Source organism: Cuculus canorus, chromosome 2 (genome assembly GCF_017976375.1).
Source record: "Cuculus canorus isolate bCucCan1 chromosome 2, bCucCan1.pri, whole genome shotgun sequence".
Lineage (NCBI taxonomy): Eukaryota > Metazoa > Chordata > Aves > Cuculiformes > Cuculidae > Cuculus > Cuculus canorus.
The window spans coordinates 151,331,698-151,353,508 of record NC_071402.1 but is presented as its reverse complement, the minus strand read 5'-3'; the positions used below and the strand labels follow the sequence as shown (position 1 = coordinate 151,353,508).

Sequence of the window (21,811 nt, the reverse complement as noted above, 5' to 3'; positions counted from 1 at the left end):
AAAACCACAGAAAAAATGTTTTAAACTGTATATGCCTTACAGTTCTCATTAATCTCATTATTCCATAAAGTATTCTTTATACCATATGATTTTGCTCGAGCATTTTCAAAAGATGGATTACTTTTCTAATACTTTCAGCAAAGAAAGTGGATTAGCAAATTTTTATCTATGATTCCAATTAAGGGAATGGAAAGCCAATTATGGCAAATAGCCAAATGGCCCAGCAAGCATTAAAGCCGGTGCAGGTACAATGCACCAATTTAGTTAAAATACATTCTTCAACTGCAATTGCTTCTGCACCATTCATTGCAGTCTTCAGAGCCCTCAAGCGTGCAGTCTGAGTACTGCTCACTTTCAGCCTGCCCCACTCACTGCTGCTGCAGCCACTGCAGCCGTTACCTCCCATGTGTGCATTCTCCACACCAAACCCCATATGTCTCACTCACAACTCACACAAATCACAGGTCTACAAGGTTACATCATAGCATTTGGTCTTGTATTTAAAATATAACTACACTCTAATAGTTAAGTGTTAAATTTCCAAAGGTAAACATACCAAATGCTACACAAAATCATCTTTAATTTCTTTTTAGTGGTGCTTTCAATACTAATTTTACCGTTTTCAAGTTATAGAGTTATTTGGACATTTCAGGTTGCTGTTCATATATAAGGTGAAAGAGGGGAGATTTAGATTAAATATTAGGAGGAAATTCTTTATAGCAAGGGTGGTGAGGCACTGGCACAGGTTGCCCAGAAAAGTCACCGATGCCCCATCCCTGGAGGTGTTCAAGGCCAGGCTGGATGAGGCTTTGAGCAACCTGATCCAGTGGGAGGTGTCCCTGCCCATGGCAGGGGGTGTGGAACCCGATGGGCTTTGAGGTTTATTCTAACCCAAACCATTCTATGATCCCATTATAACAATATTATTTTTCTTCATTTGCCAGTATGCATCTCGGCAAGCAAACTCAGTTTCTTCTTTCTTACACAAGTTCACCCCAACTTGGGCACATTCCACTGAAAAGTCTACTTTATAGTTAAAAGCAGAAAGACTGTTTTACTTCATTGCTTGTCTTCTTCTATCTCTTCTTTCCTCACTGCTCCACACAAGAAGTTAATCTTATACATGACATTTACCCTTAATATTATGTTCCCTACATAATCAGGGCATTCAGCCACAAATGAGGACCTCGGGCACCCTAACTATGAACACTGATCTCCTCTAACACACCAGTTCCTCTCCACCACCAGTCCTCTGACGAACAGCTAAGGGAGCAAGAAGAAAAAATGGATGAAAAGACCTTCACAAAATTCCCCTTATGGCTTACGTTTGTAGATTAAGTCCAGAAAGGAATTCAAACAACAAATTTCAAATTAAAGGGAATGTGGAGAGGATATAGATTTACTCCTAAAATGTATTTTGGGTAGAATAAAAGTGGGTTTGAGGTTGTTAAAAGTTATTACAATGTTATTTTTGGAACAATCACAGTCTCAGTAGTAAGCATTGATATAGAGCCTTCACTTTACAACAGATGAAGTCACAGGAGTAGAAGAAAACCCAACACATTCAAGGATGCAAGCAGAGAGCTTTTAAAAAACCTTGAAGACTCTTTTCCTCTCCTAGGCAGAAAAAAAACAAAGCTACGTTTTAAGTTTCTGAAAGCCTTAGCCATAAAGAGGGAATTCCTTACTTCTCTACTACGAGACACATGCACAAACGTCAGGCTCCCTGGCTTCAACATTCACAGCAACATATCTTCTGGACAAACTTGAAAAATATTTCATTTTACTAAATGCCTCAGAAACCAAATCCTCCTCCCTCAGATGGAGTCACACAATTGTTATTTACAGTTGACTCTCTCCATCAGAGTGCAGCTCTTGTTTCTCTGTTTTGACATTTTTTCATATTTATTGCAAGTGTTTTCGGAATACCAATACAATTAGGACAACACAAATAATAACCTCTCTCTCTCAAAGAAGAGGGGGGCAGGCAGGGAGGAGAAAACCACAGTAAGTATTCTGAGGTTACCCTTGCTTTTGGCCAAAAGTACCATTGGCCAAATTTCCAAACTCTAGGAAAAAGAGGGGGGGGGCGTTGCTGGTTTTTGGTTGGTTGGTTTTTTGGGGTTTTTTTAAATTAAAATGCTTAAGCATACAGGTAAATACTTAATCTCAATTTGGCACCCATAAAGCTGTGCACTATTCAAACATTAGTGTCCCAGGCACATTAGTTCATGCTTACATACATTAGTGTATCTGTCAAATAGGTGTTATTTGTACGGAATGAAAGGTATGAAATTTCCCTGCACACACACACACAGAACATTTCCCGAGAATCACAGCATGGTTGAGGTTATCAGGAATTCTCTAGAGACCATGTGGTTCAAAACCCTGCTCAAGCAGGACCACCCAGAGACAGTTGCCCAAGACCGTGTCCAGCCAGCTTTTGAATATCTCCAAGGATGGAGACTCAGAACCATTCTGAAGGTAGTTTCCTTGTTCAGGTGAAGAATTTAAAGCTTGAACATCATTAGCAATATCACTCATTTAAAAGCTGAGCAAAAAAACTATACTCTTGACTTTGAGAACAAAGAAAAAACAGGTAAATACAAGCAACACTTTATTTTACTTAAATGTAAGCAGAACTATGCAAAGAAACCTTGAAATTCAATGCTGATTTCTTTTTCCCCCCAAGCAAAAACCTCCTCACTGACATTTTGGGTTCAGCTTAACATTTCTGCTTTGAGTTACTTCACTTCTCTCCCACAGCCCCATTATATTACTCAGATTTCTTAGATGAGCCAAATGTCATGGCATATCTTCATGGCACAGAAGATATTGCCACTTCCATTCAACATAATACTTGCAGCACTATTTGAATCCATTTACTCCTTGTGATTTTTTGCATGAAAAGGAACATTAAGCTTACAGCCTGACATCTTCAAAACCACCAATAATCCTATCTAAAACTGGAAATTTCAAACCAGCTTGTAACAGTAGGTTTATTGTTCCTGTTCAGTCTAAACCACCGTAGCTGTCTTGAATACAGAGTAAACAAATGAGTACAATACAAAAAAAACCATTTAGTATAGGTATGCAGATTACTTCAAATTCACATTCTAAGCAAGGAAAAATAGTCTACGGCACTACATCTTAACATCAAAAAAGTGGCTGCCTTTGAATCAGTTCTCCGATTCCTCATCGTCAGTGTACTACTGGAAACAAAGGAAACCTCGACCACACAAATGAAGGAGGTGACCTACACAGCAAATTAAGCATATGAGCACATATATGTTTATGTACACATATGGGACAGGGAGGACTGATGCAAAAGGTCATGGCTGCTCCGAGTTTTCCAATTTGATTGTTTCACCTGGAGAAATTGTCTCATGACCTCCTACGACCACTGTGTAACATTCTTATGGAAACTAAAATGACTATAAGGAACAGGAATGGGAAAATTTTTAGTTTGCCGTACTGTATTGAAGGAGGAAAATAAAGGTTTCCAAGTCTGCCTCTAGTCTTCCTTTCCTAATGGTTTTGACAGGTAAGAACAAGAAAAGGGCACACTGTAAAACTGACCAACTTGCATCAGGTTTCTCAGAAAGTTGTTCTAGATCACAGCTGTGAAATGTGCATTTGATAACACAAATACTATTTTGATCCTGAGATGTCCTTCATTAAAAACAGAATGTATATACTACAATTAATTCAGTGATTTAGAGTTTATTTTAATGAAATTAAACTTGCAGTTTAACCTGTTTTAACACAGGAGGGATTTATTACCTCCAGACCAAGTAGGGACTGCACAGTAAAGCATCAGAAAGATACCCCCAAGATACTGACGCAATACAGAAAGACAAGAAATTTCAAGAAAAATTCAACAGTGAGATGCAGATTGAAACTAGTTATAGATGTCTACACAGCTGATTAGGGAGGCATAATGAGAACAACTTTCACATCCCTATCAATTAAAATATCATACTCAGATTCCAGTACAGTATTGTCTACACAATTGTCTCTCATGCTGCAGACTTGAGATGAACACAATCATAGCCTTTAGAAATAATTGAAACACATTTCCCCTCCAACTCAGGCTAAAATGTGCTGATTTTGAATATGGTACTAAGACAGTTTTAAAAGGGAAGAGTTGAGCTCAGACAACAGACTTGCTTTATTTCCAGTAAGAGAAGCTGACCCCTGCACCACGACACTTGCATTGGCGTGACAATTTTAAGGAGGTCAAAATCCTTACTTTCTCTTGGCCAATTACTGCTGGGCTGCTTGTAAATTGGGAGAGTGAATAATAAAAAAAAAAAAAAATCAAGATTTCTAAGTCTTTTTTACAGTGCTGCAAATACCAGATATCTAAAAGAAAACCACAAACTACATAAAATGTAATTGAGCTTGAAGTTATAAAAATAAATGGGGAATGTAAATACATACTAAGTTAGTGGTTTTTCATACTTGCACTGCTATACACTAAAAATATTGCTGTGACTTCAGCTTATGTTTGCATTCACAAGGAAAGAGAGGTGGGAAAAAGAAATAAGGGAAGTAGGAGGGTCTAGAAATAATATATTCTGTTTTAAAAAAAAATATATATAGAATAAAGCCTGTTTTGAAAGATTATTCACCAGCAAATTTTTGCTAGAAAATCTCAATGAGTAACCAGGACATACAGTCCTCAAAGGAAATGGAGGAAACAATGCTGACCATGGTTACTTCTCCAGATGCTCCCTGGAGATCTCAAACAAGCATGGCATGAACAGATTGGTTTTTTATCATGGCAAATGGGTCCAAAGAGTATCCTCACTTTTGTAGATGTCAGTATTGCCCTTATTCCTCATGGATATGCAGAGAAGAGGGAAGGCTATAAAACACCAAGAAGATGGAGAAAGAGACTGACTGGAAGAGAAATGGAAAAAGCAAAAGGGAAATGGAAGAGCAATAATGTTAAAAAAAAAAAAAAAGGCAGAAGAACTGGGGAGAACAACCTGATCTTGGTCTTCAATTCATACGTAAGTTTCTCTGTAGTTCTGAAAACAAGAGGAATACTGTTCCCAGGACAGACTCAAGGACATCTTTTGGGAAGCATGAACCACAATTCAAAGGAAGGTGGCACTTGACTTGCTGGACAGTGACTTTAGTTTTAGTAGCCCACTTTTAAAGTTTTTCTCCCATAAAGGTATTCAGAATAAAACATCAACTGTCATTGCTTCCAGCACTACAAGCACATAAGATGATCTTCAATAACTGCTAAACAGGAAACCAAAACACACCCAACATCTTGCAACTTCCTCAACTGAGTTTCAGATTATCCATAAGGCATAATGGAGTTCAGAAAGTGAATTCCTGAGTGGTTTCCTATCATCGGGGAAGCAGAGGCATGGCATCATACAGGCCAACTTGAGAAAATTAGTGTCTTGTGAAGGATTACAAAACTAAATACGTTAAACAAAAAGCTCTAACCCTCCCTCTTTTTAAAACTTTCAAAGTTTCAAAGTCTAGACTCACAGCATGTTTTCAAAGTCACTTAATTCTTCAACTTGTGTGCTTAACCAAGTGAAATACTTGGTTAAGGAAAGATATTTAACGCACCGATCCCAGCAGCCTGGAACTTCCTAGAAACCTGGTCATACCTGTAATCTTCCCTGTACACTAACGAGGGGGGGAAAAAAAAGTAAAATATCAACAAGAGCACTTAAAGCTCTGAAGGCAAGGCTAGAATCTATAGCTGTCCTACAAACATATTCTAAGCATCTTGCTGTTGTACAGCCTCAAAGATATAGCTGACTGACTTGCACTACCTGAAAAATCTATTGCTGAGACTTTCAGAAGCTCTTCTACTGCTTAATCCTGAGATGCTTACACTCCCTGAAGCAGCAAGCCTAATGGTTAAAATTTCCAGAAAAGCCTAATTTTAGCAAGAAAGGTTTTAATTATTCTATAAGCTTTCTAACAATTTTTTCTTTTTATTTCTTACTCTAGAAGGCATCATCAAAACCTTACCATGTTCCTTTCCCATTATGATTAACATAGATGAGTCAACCTGGATAACAAATATCAAAAAAATATTAAAAAACAACACACGACTAGGAAAGGCAATTCTTCAGCTGAAAAACCCAGTATAAATGGCAACAACAGTCCTGAAATAATTATGGATATCATAGAAGAAAGTGAAAAAAAAGTTATTACTAAAGAAACCATTTCTCCCCCACAGGACATTTGTGCTAAGCAAGATAACTACTATGCCAACTGCAACACATTAAAACTTTTCCCATTAAGTGTATTCACACACAACACCTAGAGGTGGGTTTGTACTTTTTCACAAAAGAGCACACATTTGGTGATAGTTTCTTACAACTTTTCAATAAGGAAAAGAGAGATTGCTTGATAATGGAGACGACCTTCATTTGCAATTCCATAACTACTTTGAATTATATAAATCTAACAATACAAAACACTTCGCCATTAAGCTAGCACAAGTAACACGTGAAGGCCTTGCTCTGCACACTTGTTGTTCTCCAAGGTTTCAGGTACTTCGGGTAACTAGCAGTTAGTACTTTCCTGATCTTTCCTGCCCAAAATGACTCACAAGAACAGTGCATAGGCAAGGAACCTGCTGATTGCTCCCCAGAAATTCTAAAGTTGCAACATTTTCTGAAAGAACAATTACATACATGAAAGCAATCAAGCCTTTTTTTGCCGATTTTTGATATGCCAGTTGTGATCATGAACACATATTATTTTCCACCAGTTTAAGCATGATTTTTAATGCTTTCTAACACTTTCTAATCTTTTTAACCATTTCAACATTTATGTACAGATACTATTTACCAAGAGTTCTTATGCTTTAGCACTGATGAAGGAGGAAAACTTGCAAGATTATATTTTCTCTTTCCATATGAAGTAAAACTCCTGGTAAAACCAAAGAACTACAGCTCAACTCCCAATGCAATAAAAAATATTTCTTTACTGGAACATTACCTGGCTATAGTGATTTTGATGAACAACTATTAGCTCCTGAAAGATGGACATTTTTGCAACTGCATGAAAACATACAACACGGTATGGCTTTTGTTCATTCTATAATCTAATTTGGTTGCAAATTGTGTAGGGAAAAAACCTCACTGTTATCAGTGAAGTAAAAATTACAACACATTACACACAAAACCAGGGAGTCCTAAGAAAGTTTCTATGGTGCCGAATATCTGAACACAGTTCTGCCTGGACATCCCGACCTCTTGCAAAGTAGGTAAACAATACTTTTTACACCATGCCCTGACCCACTGGAAAAGCCTGGGAAACACTTCTGCAATCATGGCACTTTTAAAGTACACATGAAGCCCATTGTTTTCATCTGACAAAAAGGAGTCTTGGTAACCTTAAGATTCATTCAGTGAGAGACTGACTGCAACAAACATGCATGCCAACTTCTGCAGAAAATAAATGGAAGCACTAAAAAAGAACAAGAATTACTGCAGGTATGAGGCCGGGAATGTTACATATTAACATCAATTAAATTTTTACCATGCAATACTCCATCTTTCTCAGTTTGTGAGCATTAGTGAAAAGATCAGCTTCAAGCATTCTAACCATCTCTATGGTTAGAAAACATACTTTGAGCAATCTTTGTTGCAAGACAGTGCAGAAACAATTTCCTTTTAATAATTCAGGAAGACCCATATTCCACCAGGTAACATGGAAACACACACTATACTTAGTACACCGATATTTAGTCAAGAGGTCATTACCTTTGGAGACTACCACAAATCACTGAGTCAAAACCAGAAGCTGTAGTTTTAGGAAAATTGTTCATTTTAAAAATTTAGAAGCAAATGACTCAGAATCCTCACAGAGCAAACTGAAGAAAATCTAATCAAAAAGTAATACATTTAGGCATCAGATTCAAGCAATCAGGAAAAAATGTTTCCTTGCCCACACAAGAACCAAAGACTTTCAGACTGCAGCCAGTGTTGACTGTGCCTTCTCCCACACCATCTCTTCCCTCACAGAAACTTTCCAACCTGTGGGCATTTTGAGCTTAAAATGAATACCTTTCATCACAACACAATGAGTTTATTTTAAAGTTTATATTTCTTTGCCACACAATACAAATCTTAAATTTCATAGACATTAAACATTCCCAGCAAGCTGCAGCTGATTTGTGTGTTAGTATCTTTTCCCAAATGATTCCATGGTGGTTATCAGTCTGTCAAGGAAGCAAGAGGAGGCAGTGGAAATGATCTTACCGCATAGAATTTAATAGTTAAACAGTATAAATAACAAAATTCAGAAATTTCAAAGAGAAACTAAGAACCATAAAGAACAAAACAAAATGAAAGTTAAAGGAACTTGATGGAAAAACGACCATGATGAATTCTTTGGCTATTGGCTAAAGACGTGTACTAATAAGCATTAGAGGTCTGCCTGCCAATCTGGAAATGAAGGACAGAAATCACTCAACCAGAGGTCAAAAAGTCTTTATTTAATAGACAGGTGAAGATGAAAACTATCCAGCATGCTGCACACCCACTGGAATGGCTGCTCTGACAAAGAAAACTTAGGCTCTCTCCTCGGGTGTATCAGAAGAATATCCAAACCCGTGTTAAAGTCTATTTGGGTCCATAGCTGTCAGACTTGCCTGTTGACATCACTGCATGCAAATTACTCACTGAAATTACCTAAGAACCAAGATGGACTCCATGCGGACTCGCATCTTCACAACTGGAATTAAAATAAATCAAAAGTGGAAAAAAAATTAAAAACCAGTTCTTTCTCACTTTTCTCTCAAGGACCTACTTAATTATCCAATACAAGACACACTCCAATGAGAATGATAACATGAGATTCATTTATTGCCTAGCAGTTAAGGCATTGATCCAAATACACAGATTTAAATTACTTAATGAAAGAGCATACACCTTGCTGTTTCAGATCTAGGTATCATTCTTCCATATTTAACAGAAACAGTACGTAACAGAAGATATATTAGTTTCTTAAAACGAGGAGAAGCTAGACAGAGTATCAGAGAAAATTCAAACACTTATTTACGACTACTTTGCTGCAGCCTGCCCTTCCCTCCTTTGAAAAATTATTACAAAAAGAAAAAAAAACTAGGATTATAGCTGAACTCTAATTAAAAAGACAGGTGCAGACTTACTGACACTACAGCAAAAGCATACAACCCAAACCTTCCAGGGAGAAGGGAAGGAAGAAATTAAAGGATACACACAGTAAAATGATAACTGTCCCAATGCTACCCCTTTCCTCCACAAGTTCTCTCTGTTGTTCCACTCGCTAACCCAACCCTTACTAATTAGCTTTTAGATACTCCATTCCCTCCACCCAACAAGTTTCCCAGACTCTTGAAAACCACCTGCAACAACATGGGAGTTGTGGGATTTCTGACACTAAGAGTCTCCTTCTATCCATATACTTTTGGATAACACAGAATCTTGCCTGCTAGACCAGAGTGACAGGAAGATAAACAGATATTTTCCAGCTTCTTTGTAGCTTGGCAGAAGATTAAGATAAGTAATGCAAAAACATAACGACAGAAATTGGAATTTGTGGTTGTGTTTCTGGCAGAAGGAAATCAAAGACAGTTTCCAAAAGCAAGTAACACGGAGAAGCACACAGGTCACTAAAGTTCTAAAATAAAGAGAAACCTTTAGGTCTTTTGGCGTCAATGTCTATTACTAATGCCTTGCAAGGGCGAGTTAAGATCAAGAAGAAAGCACACTTCTAGGAATTGGCCAAAGACCCAGACTGCTGGTAGCTCTTTTTAATAAGCTGCGAAATCCTTCAAAAAGCTACCCCAAAAAAAAAATTAATAATAATAAAAAGAAAATGGCCAAGGATGGGAGACAAACTCATTGGTCCTCCTTCCTCCTCTCCTCTGTAAATAAAGTTGTTGGCTACCTTACAAATCCTCACTACAGACACCTTATCTCCTTCCTTGCATTGTCAATTCAGAATAAGTAGTTCTTAATATAGATTAAATCTTAATTTGGAGTATTTCTAGTAATACTTAGTGAGTAATATAGACTGAAGATCTAAACATCAAATTGCTGGCTACCCATACCAATGAAAAGTATCGTTTTAAGAGAGGGAATGAGTCTACCTTCCTCATTTAAGGAAGGAAGCCTATAAGAAAATTGTTTCATGCCTTTCAGTTATTGAGATATTTATAACATTAAGATATTTAGATTAAAACTTGCCAATATTAAATTATATGGCAATTTACTTCTCTATGAATTAAAATGACAATTCCACTCAATCTGTAAAGTCTTTTTTATTTTCACACATATTAATAGATGTGCATAAAGCAACTTAAAACAGATACAACGTTGTTGCTTGTCCTGAAAGGTCATTAGTTGATATCAAGGAAGATCCAAATGAAAACAGACTAATGTGAAAATATTCCAATTTTAAAATATTCCCCATGCATAAAACAGCCATTTTTATAAAACAAATCACCATATGCTCAAATAAAAACAGCAGAAGATCAGCTTAATGTTTCTTACCATTTAATAAAAGAAACTCAAATACCAAGACTGAAAGGTGTTCACGCTGCCTTCCTGAAGCCTTTAACTCAGACACGCCCAATTCTTAGAGGCATCTGCTTTTTTCCATTGACTAAGAGAGGCCTTGCAGATCCCTTGAATCACAACCATTTCAAGGACCCTGCACATGAATACTTATTTCCTTCCCAAAGGATATCAAAATTTTCCAGTTTTAATTAAATAGTTATATGAATTTTATTATGAACCGACAATTTAAAAAAGAAAATAACATCTATCGGGTTTTAGATAATATAGCTATCATCTACCACAAACAGCAGGGTCTACAGATGGCATTAACAATGCTTCATAGAAACTAAGTTTGAAAACTACTCACTTCTGCCTTCAAAAAAAAAAAGGCAACTTATAAAAAAACAAAAGTATTTTACAATGCAGTGCTTCAGTTTTCATCAATGATAAAATGAAGATATTCAAGCTTAGTATTAGTGGCTGTACCATCTGTACACTTTACAAGCAGTGGAAGTATTTAGCATGTCTATTTCTACTCATGTAGAACACCATAAGTTATCCTAAAAAAAACAATAACAACTGTAACATAAAAAACCCCACTCTATTTATTCACTATGACAGCAGCAGAGAAAAATATTCACATCTTATTCTATTTGCAGGGTTCCAGATATATGTTAAAGCTTTTAGCAAAGAACTACGGAAATTTCACAAATCGCAAGCAGAGATGGACAGGTTCAGAAAAACGTAGGAGTGAGGAAAGCACAAAGCTTCAGCAATGTATTTTGTTCCTGGCTCAGATAAGGTGGAATAACTAATGCCCTAGTGCTTCTCAAACTAATTAGTTTTACAGATGACTCTATCCACTCATATGTAATAGTCATCTAATACAGTTTCTCACGGTACGCTAGAGGTAATGGTCAGAAAAGCATATCTTGAAATAACACTAAGGATGTTTGGGATTTTCTTTGCACAGTGTTTTTACCCCAACATTACTAATAATTCTTGTTTCACCTTGTTACTCTACTAATTTCCACAGTTCAAATACATGAAAACGTTGCGAGAACACAGACTAACCCGACACATCTTGCTTTTCTATCTACATTAAAGAGTTGGAAAAAAAAAAAAAGCAGTAATTATAATTTCAACCCTATAAACTACTGCAAGAAGGCTGAATCATTCCTCAGCTAATGAAGTCAGTGAGGCAGGTAGTGCGGAAAAGCTATGCCAAGTAAGCTATACCATTAGCTTATCTCCTGTGACTCTATTCTTTGTAACTTGTACTGAGGCCTCTTTAAAAGAAGTACATTCTAATTTATGGAAGCAACCAACTGACATTTAACTACTTCAATGAAACGGAGCACAGATCACATCTCATCACATCTTGATTCAATGTGTGCAACAACCAATATCCACTTATTTCCCCCTTAGCTGTTCCAGATACAGAACTGTTACACATATTCAACAAACCACAGACCTCCTTATGGTAAAAAAAAAAAAGGACAGATTTTGCATATAGTGTCCCCAGCTGAATTAAGCAAGATGTCTTATAAAAACCTTATAAAATGTTTTATAAAGCTACAAAAGCAAATTCACAGTAAGCCATTCTTCCTCAAGATCTGTGAGTTTCTCTGTCCTAGCCACCGATTACTGAATTACTTTTTATCTTGGTCTTATGGAAACATGACAAGGCCCGAAGCTGAAGAATACATACATGTTATTTGCATAATAGTTGCTGTTTTGCACAGCTGTTGTTCCTAAACATCTGAATACAGACACCAAACAAAGTCCACATGCTCAAGTCCAGGCTTTGTAATACATAAATTAATATAAGCAACATTCCCAACTTCTTCTTAACCTACCTGTAGTAATCTTTGTTTTCTTACTGTCTTTAACTTTGCCTTACAGTCATTTTGAAAGGACAGAAAAATGGACATCCCTGCAATACTTCTACAAAGCCATTTTCATCTTGTACTGATCTCCAGCAATTACATATATTCTAATCACAGATGCGCCGAAATGGGCCATATGCCCAACAAATTCTTGTCAGACTAATTTGCTGACATATACCTTTAAAGTAAGAAATTTTCTTTTCCTCTGCAGAACTGCAAATAAAGCCCTTCATAGTGTAAAACTAATTTTAACACATTTTCAGATTAGTGTGGACACTCATGCGAACAAGGACCCTAAACATCCTCGCCTTCCACTTCCTGCCATTTCATAAGATCTTCTTAAATTTAGTATTAGATGTGCTTGTCCTCTACATTACAAATTATAAACACACCCTACATTTAGCTGTATAGAAGCTATTTGAGACTTCGCTAGAAACAGGAAGCATACAAAGAGCCAAGATACACACCATTGCTAATCCAAGATTTACCATTAAATATATCCTTTAACTCCCCACCTTGCATTTTACAGATTATGTTGTGGGTTTGTATAACCGTCAGCTAAGTATGCTTTTATTTTAATAGGGAGGAGGGAAAACCCTCATCAAGCTACTTGCCAAATCAGAATCCCAGAATAATCAGGATCTACTTCTAAACAACATCAAAAAACATCTAATAAATTTTAAGTGGTGTCATTTTAAATTACTCCCGTTTAAAGAGCTGGACTTCGTATCCAAACTTAAGATGTTACCTTATGTCAAAAATACAAAACCAAACAGCTGTCTTTGGTGTGACTGATTAAACAACTTTTGTCTCTGGGATTACTAATGGAATGAGTAAATGGGTTGTAATATAACATACAATAATTCAGTTACATACTAGTAAATATTTCATGGAGATCAGAGCACTGAAGTCTCAGCTCATGTTGAATGATTTTATAGACAAATAAATATGAGCTTAAATGCCAAATAATCATACACTTTTAACAGGGTACCTCAAGTCTATTACACACAGTGGCCTGTGGCTATTGCAGTCAGAGGTACACGCAAGCATAAAACATGAAGTCAAATGCTGTTTCCAAACAATGTTCAAGACTCTTGCACTCTCCAAATCACTTTTACAGAAAAATGAAGGTAGACTTAGAGAATTGGCTTGTTTAAATTAGAGATAATCTCATATTGGAAAGGATTTCCAAGCCAACTTCCCCAGTATTTTGTATTATAGGAACAGCTGCTTTCCATGGAATACTTTCAGGTTCATGAAAAGTTTCTAAAAGTAAATACTTCAAAACTAACTTTGAACATACTTCCTACATTGGTTTCATCACACACTGAAAACGCGTTTTACAGTGCTCTACATCTACAGTTAAACCAGAATTCTGCTGCTACACACATCAAAACCATGTGTAGCTTTTCTATGTAGAAAAATACAGACGTTACAATTTCAATACTCACCAAGAAAGGAAAATTGGCAGGTTTACTTTTCACTTACATTTATTACTATGTTTAGCTATTTAGAGCTTGCAAATACAATATATTACAACACAATGCATTAGAAACTTAAGCTTAGTTCAGTCTTCTTACACAGTAATGCAATTAGGGAAAGTAGTAGCTATTGCAAATACAGAGTATAACAAGTGAAATAAATTGCTGAGGAGATGGAAGACGCACACTGTGGCTGCTCAGCATGTTGACAACAGCTTACATTTAAAGGAAAAAAAAAAGGCAGTTTCAAACATTTCACTCCATCCTCAAAGCACTAATTATATTTACAAAACACATTTTAAAATAAATAAATAAGGAGAAGGGAAGAAAACTGCCTTTAACAGAAGAAACTGCTGTGCTTCACTGTATGGAAAGGAACCTACACACCACATTTCACTTGCACAGGCTAAGCTGCAACTGCTAAGGCAGGCAGGACTTGGCAGTCGTGACAGGCAAGTCCTTATACAGTAGCAAGCACTATGCAGTAAACCATTCAGAACACCAGCCCATCTCACCTGCCTTAAGCATATGAAAAAACTGCTACATTTTTAAGTGGTTGTTTTTATCAAAATTAACTCGGTGAGGATTTGGGAAAACATATCAAGGAAAGGCAAGCAGATGGAGAGACTAGCTGACACATAACAATAGCCAGTGAAATATTACTCTTATTTTCTGTAATAAACACCAAGATCAAAACATTATGCAAGTTAAATTTGCTTGAAAGGTTCCCAGCAGGAGTTTTCCTTTTTGTTTGTGCAGTACGCGATTTCCTCTCACCCAAAAAAAACATACCAAGAACGTGCATGTGCCACTAACACTAAGCAGCACTTCCTTAATCACTCATTTCCAACAATTTATGGATGATCAGTGGCAAAAACGAGCAAAAATAATGAAAGCATGCAATGAAAGCTCATTGAGACAAACCTGCTTGGACTTCCTACTCATTTCTGTGTCTCTTTAAGATGGGGGTCTGATACAAATTAGCCACTGGGAAAAAAGTCATCTGGTCATAAAATACAGTACAGGGTCACTTTTATGTAAGTTTGCCAAAAGGGACATAAACCAGGACAATTTCAAACTGTGACACAGGATAGAAGTATATTAAAAAAATCTTTGTTCCTTCTCCATTGTGCTGTCATGTTGCTCAGCTTTATAGACATTCCAAGCACCAGTTCTGGCCTCTTCGCTTCCACCTGGCCCACCTAATTAATTAAGCAAGGAAGTTACCTCAAATTTTTGTACTATTTGTTTTTATTATCATGCACTTCTTTTGATGTTCCAGGAGTTAACCTCTTAATCCACAGACTCTGTGTGTTGTGTTGTGAACATTTTGGGATGTCTGGATAATTTAGATAATTGGTCAGGATGTTGCTGTCGCTCATGTTAAACTTTATGCCATGACTTCAAGTTCAAAGATCAGTATGAAGGTAAAAACTTCATAAAGTCTTTTTAAAACTCTACACTTGTGATTATGCAATACCCAGTTATTCCAGTTTCTCACAGCGGTAAATTGCACTATTTGTATTTTCTTACAAGGAAAATTACTCCTAAACATCTTTATCTTTGTCAACTTCAAACAAATACAAATTTCAGTTTGAAGTTACATCAAGAGAAAGAATATTTTAAGGTCAGGGAAATGTATAGCAATTAGCTCCTCAAAAACCCTTGCCTTCCTCATGCAGCAGCAAAAACGTCATTTTCTGTGCAGTCTGTTATCACACATTGAAACATCAGCACTGTGAACTACAGACGTTCAACTGCAAACAGTACATTTTTCCTTTTTTGGAGAGAATGATACAGAACGAGGTTAATTCCGACATTGAGAAACTTGGTTGATACCTTTGTTTCAGAACTGAATTTGAAAAGGCCAGTGCAAAGAACTGAAAGAATATCAAAACAAGAAATATAACTCTACAAAGGAAGACTAGCAGAATACAGAAAGGTATGAAAAAGCTTTTAATACCGATGCAGCAGATTAAAGTTACTTTAAGTACTCTGATAGCTCAACTAGCAGTGCTGGCTAAAGCGTTATATATCACAACAAACTCCAACTACTTCAGTAGTCTCGAAAAACCTAATTCATATGTGTGCATGAATATACACAGCATGTACACATATATACACAATGATATACATGTACACTATTACACAATGGTAATATTACTCATTATTTTCCAATAAATGGAAATAAGCAGAAATTAATTATAGCAAGGAAGAACACTTAAGCTCTTTAAAATGGCATGGTCAACCCCTTAGGCCCCAAATGCACTTTCTGAATTAACACAGTGGTTGTAATTAAAAACTAGGCAGAGAATCAGTTTTATTTTCAGTACAACACTGCATCCGTCCATGGCGAGTGCCTAATTTCCGTATTTCTCTCCTCTGCACAATATGCAAGTCCTTGGTTGTTTTAAACTGTTGCCCTGGGGAATCGAAAGAGTCTATAAGAGGGGCCATGTGCCATTTAGAAAGTATATTAGCAACCAAGAAAAAAGGCAAAGTAAATTGGAAGATGGTTAATCAAACCCATTCAAATTCATCAAACAAACAGTTACAGAGGCAATACTTCCTTATAAGAACATGGAAAGAAAAGTTATAAAAGAAAAGCTCATAACAGAAACCTAGGAGCTATCTAAAATATCATAGCTTGCAAGAAGTTCACATTACAGGGAATGGATAAAAATCAGCTTTTATAGCATAATCCATGATAAACAGATGACTAAAAATTTTGGGGGTTAGCCCATATGTGATAATAGCTAACATTACTGTTGATTTAAACTGAGCAAAGAAATCCACTAAAAAATGAAAAAAAATTATTCCATTTCAGAACAAAACCTCTTTTAATCATTCTTTTTCAGAACTTCTATTTAAATCATACAAGCAATTCTTACACGAGCACCTTCAAACAGATACTTTCATCGTGTGCATCTGAATCTCAAGTGACCTATTTATTCATTATAATGAAGGTAATTCTATGACAAATTAAAGACGACATGCATAAAAGCTTCTACTGGAACAGTCTTTTTATCCAAGTTTTGAGCTGAGCTGGGTGGGTATCTGGAATCAACTGCTTACTGCTTGTATCCAACTATCAAATGAAAGATTACACATCATGTGCCAAACCTCCTTATTGAATGTCTTCACATTTACAGTAGATCGCTTTTCTCTTAAATACTGCAAGTTTTGCCAAATGCATAAAATGTTCTTTTAAATTGAGATCAGTAAGCTCTGATTTTACCAGTTAACAGTAACAGGACTTGAATGATGCTTTATCTCCCTGGCCCATTAGTCTGATATGAATGACAGCAACAGGACATGGTTTTAAAAAAAAAACTCGTACAAGTATAATCAAAACCAAAATAATCTGTTAGACTACCAGAATTCTACAAAGCAATCAGTGTCAAAACCTTCTCTAAGAAAGAGATAAGCAATCTGCCAAAGTCTAAGGAAAGTAAAAAAATTGGAACTACCCTTTGCAAATTCTAGAAGTGAAAAGCTTACATATAATTCCAAGTTCAATTAAGCATACTATTTCCCAGATTCCTATCACTCTGTTATGCGATGTAACTCTTTAAAATATGCATACAGTACCTACTGCAAGTAGAATCAGCTATGTGTATCAGAAGCTGGACAGAACAACACACTCAACTTTCATTATCAACTTAGCCCAGAAGTGACATCTACCACTTACTTTCTAAGGAAAGTGAACAAAGATAAAGCATGTTCATACAAAAATCAGCTACAATTCCTATATCTTCATCAATAGCTTTAAGGCTCCCTCAAAGTTGGTTTAACAATTCAGTATATGTCTGCATCCATTTTGGACACATTTCAATAGAGCGGCCAGAGAACAGACACCGAAGAAAGGCCTCGAGTACCTGTACCAGGAAGCAGCACATGGTAAAGTAACAAAATACCCCCAAAACTGGGTTCCTCTTCCTCATAAGAGGTGGGGTTTGATATTAAAATCTGATCTCATCTACCCTCACGAAGAAGCAAAAGTACTCTAAAACACCAACAATTGCCTTTTCTCCTGGTATCTGTAGACAGACTGGTTCTATCTCATCTGGAGCTAAAAGTGCTTCCAAGCATGAACAAGTGACAGCGATACTATTTATCCCAAACAGGATTTATTAATAACCAGTATTACAAGTTTAAAAGTTATAGCATAACTATTAAAGTTTTATGTAAAGCGCATGTTTAACGCAATTGGGATACATAACAGCCCTTGTAGCCAAGAGAAATCTACAAGCCAAGGGAACACACCAGCCATACATGGTGCAATAATGGAGAGAAGCCTTGGCTTTGGTTGGACTGCAGGAGACACAAAAAGTCACTAAAATCAGTTAACTTATTTCTTTTTGAAAAGATAGACATACGCTGTGGCTAGTACTTGAAAGGAAAATGGACTGGCCCACACATAAAAACTGAAAGGACAAACCGAGTTGGTGAAAGTTTTCTTAGCCCTACAGAAAACTGAAACGAGGGGAGAAGAGTTTCTTCTAGCCAAGTTGAATAAGCAGAGTTAAACACAGCAGTGTGGACAATTCTCAGTCCATCACCAAACTCCTTTGAAGTTGAACTCACTAGCTTGATCATCCAAACTTGTAACTGAAGTAACTTGATTATGTCCACAATTCAGTCAAAACAAAGTAACACTGCAGTAGAACTGAGTCCAGAAGAGGCTACACCAAACAAGTACCTAGACATTGTTGTGGATGGGATCTAGAGACCCCTTCTGACGCAGCTATATCACTCAATCTACGTAATCTCCCACTATCTTCAGCTACAGAATAAAATCCCCATTTCTCCACGTTATTCACATTATTCTTCTTTATGATTTTCATCTATGTTGTATTAAGCATTTTATTTTCTTTGCTGTCCTCCGTCTTCTCTCAAGTATCTACACGAACCCATAAATTCCAAACAGGATGGAGTACTTCAATTGAGTTTCCCCCAATTCCACCAAGAACAAAAATGGCAACAATCATCTCCATGCCACATTCCTGTCAATGCAAACAGGAATTGTATTTTCTTTCCCACGACAATCATCCGCCCTTGTTGATTTATGTTTCCTGCAATTCACCAATGACTCATAGTCTTTAGCATCCATCTATACAGTGCATTTCATTTTTCTGATTTCACATATCTACTCAAAATCCTTTGCTTTCTAATAACCATTAACCAAAGCATGGAATTCCCTCAAGTGTAGTATCATTAAAAACAAAAGTGCAATCATTTGGAAGATAAAGATTAATGAAAACATGCTACAATTGGTCCCTAGACAGTCATTCCAGTTTAACTTATTTGATATTTACGATATGAAACTCCTTTTGCTCTGCCTCTCATTATAAGTATTTTCCATATTTCTTTAGTTCATACATTAATCACAGCTATCTTACTGTTCAGAAATTGCTTTGCTGAAATATGCAGCTGTCTCAACTTGAATACATTCAACTAAGTTGAATATTGTTACTCTCTACCCATTTCAGATAATTTTTTTAATGTATTAATACTACTGACCACACCTGAACCATTTGTTCGGTTGTAATCTTTAAAACTGACAAATCAAGCTTGTTTTCTTCTTGATTAATCACGCTTCCCACTAACAAGAGCCCTGTACTTTCCCTTGTTACTTTATTTCTACTGTATACTGAACCTTCTCTTTTAGCATCCCAACAAAATCATGTTCCAAAAAATAAAACCTTTATTAAAACATTGTTACTAAAAACAAAATCAACAAGTAATTTTCTTGATCTCAGCAGGCAAGGCTTCTCAAAGACTTTTTCCCCCCCCTTATACTTACTAGCAACCATGTTCACTTCACCTGCTTGTGCATACATAAGCATTCATATATGCACACTCATCACAGCACCAAATCCTCTCAAATTCGTAATTTCAGTTTCATCAGAAACAAGGGCTGAAAATGGTATATATACTGTAGTTACTCTGTATTTAACAGTATTCTCCTACCTTCTTTAAGCCAGCAAATCCTTCTGATTCCAGGAAGAAAAAGGCAAAGGGCATCAACACAAACAAACATAAATTTGAAAAAAGAGAAGCAAGATTCCATAATCCTGCAACAAACAAGAAGGTGGTTACATTACAATTTTCTCATCTTTAATAGTTAAACATATAACAATTTATTATACACACAAGATATAACTGAATCCAGATCTTTATGGATACAGATTTATTTACAGATCATTGCTGAACAGTACCCATTTTTCTGTATAAGGATCGTCAAAATAAAAATCATATTAATTTAAATAGCAGCAACTGTCTGAAATCTTGGCAAACACACTGCAATCTCAGGTGGATTACTTCTACAATATCCCACTCAAGGCTCTTTAGAAAACCATTCACAAAGTTTTCAGGACAATAGCATTATACTACCATCAGTGTATCTCATTTCTGCATACTTGCTTCTTTCCATATTTTTTCCTCAAAAGGAAAACAAATCATTATTTTAACATCAGCAATACACAAACGCCATCACCACCTCCAAATTAAAAGAAGATACGATGGTGACAGTAACAGCAGCCTTGCAGAATGAGATGTCTGGATCAGTGGACAACAGGAGAGCAGTGGATGTTTTTTATCTCAACTTTATCAAGACTTTCAACATTATCTCCCTTAACTTTGTCAGACTAATTAATGAAGTATGAGCTAGATAAGTGGATTCTGCGGTAGACTGAAAAGTGGATGAGCTTCCAGGCTCAAAGGGTTGTGACCAGCAACACAAAGTCAGACTAGAAGCCAGTCACTAGTGGTACACCCAAGGGGGTCTACCGGATTTTACATCTTCATTAATGACCTGGATGGTGGGAGAGAAGGCATCCTCAGCAAGTTTGACAACACCACAAAATGGGAAGGAGCAGTGGCATGCCATTCAGACAAACCCCAACAGGCCAGACAAATGGGTGGAGTACACCGGGGACCAATCGCCCCAAAAGCAGCTTTACAGAAAAAGCCTTACAGGTTGCATTCGACAAGTTGAATATAAACTGGTAATGTACCCCTGCAACAGAGAAGGCTAACAGCATGCTGAGCTACATTAGATGAAGTGCTGCCAGCAGGTCAAGAGAGGTGATCCTTCCTTTCTGCTCAGCTCTGCCAGCAAACATCTGGAGCACTGCATCCACTTGCAGGCACCTCCATACAAGACAGACATGACCATACTGGAGTGAGTCCAGCAAAGGACCACAAAGATGGTTAATGGACTGCAGTGTCTGTCCCACAAGCAGAGCTACAAAAACTGGAATTGTTTGGCCTTGAGCAAAGAGGTCTTTATCGATGTATATAAATATCTGATGTGCGAGCAGGAAAATAAAGTATTTGGACTCTTCACAGGGGTATCCAGTGAGTGGAGAAGAAGCAATGAGCAGAATTTGAAAACAAAAGAAAAAAAAACAACTTAAAAGTGGGAAAAAGCTTCTCAAACTGACCCTGCTGTGTGCAGCAGGGGTAGACTAGACGATTTCCAGAGGTCCCTTCTAATCTCGACCATTCTGTGATCTAGGTAAAAAATCAGAAACTTACTAAAACTGGGACATGTGTAAGACACATGTGACATCTGCAGGAAGGGAAAAGGTTTAGAAAACAAACTGAAGTGATAACTGATCTCCATTAAGGGTATCTGCTCTATTAAGATTTCCAAAGCTGAACACTTTCTGAACAGCCACTTTCTGGGGCATAAAAGTGAACCCATCACCACCCTAGCAAAAGCTATGCAGGATGGAGTGTTTCTTCTTTTAAAAGCAGAAGCCTAGCGACACTAGTACTAAATTTCAGGTAACAGGTTTAACTAGTGTCACATGTTCTGCATCCTGAAAACACAGCTTTTGTTTTGTAGCCAAGAAAAACAGGCTCAGCCCCCTGCCTTCCCCGAAACACACAGTTCTAC

The 21,811-nt window shown here is 36.8% G+C and overlaps 1 protein-coding gene across 3 annotated transcripts in view; it reads right to left on the bottom strand.

Annotated features, from left to right (window-relative positions):
- Window positions 1-21,811, bottom strand: part of LMBR1 (limb development membrane protein 1) — a 78,983-nt gene that overhangs the window by 30,564 nt on the left and 26,608 nt on the right. For all 3 annotated transcript variants that reach the window (XM_054058240.1, XM_054058239.1, XM_054058241.1), the window contains one exon: window positions 19,879-19,982. In XM_054058240.1, the coding sequence (XP_053914215.1) occupies window positions 19,879-19,982 (104 nt within the window). The remainder of the gene's footprint in view (window positions 1-19,878; window positions 19,983-21,811) is intronic.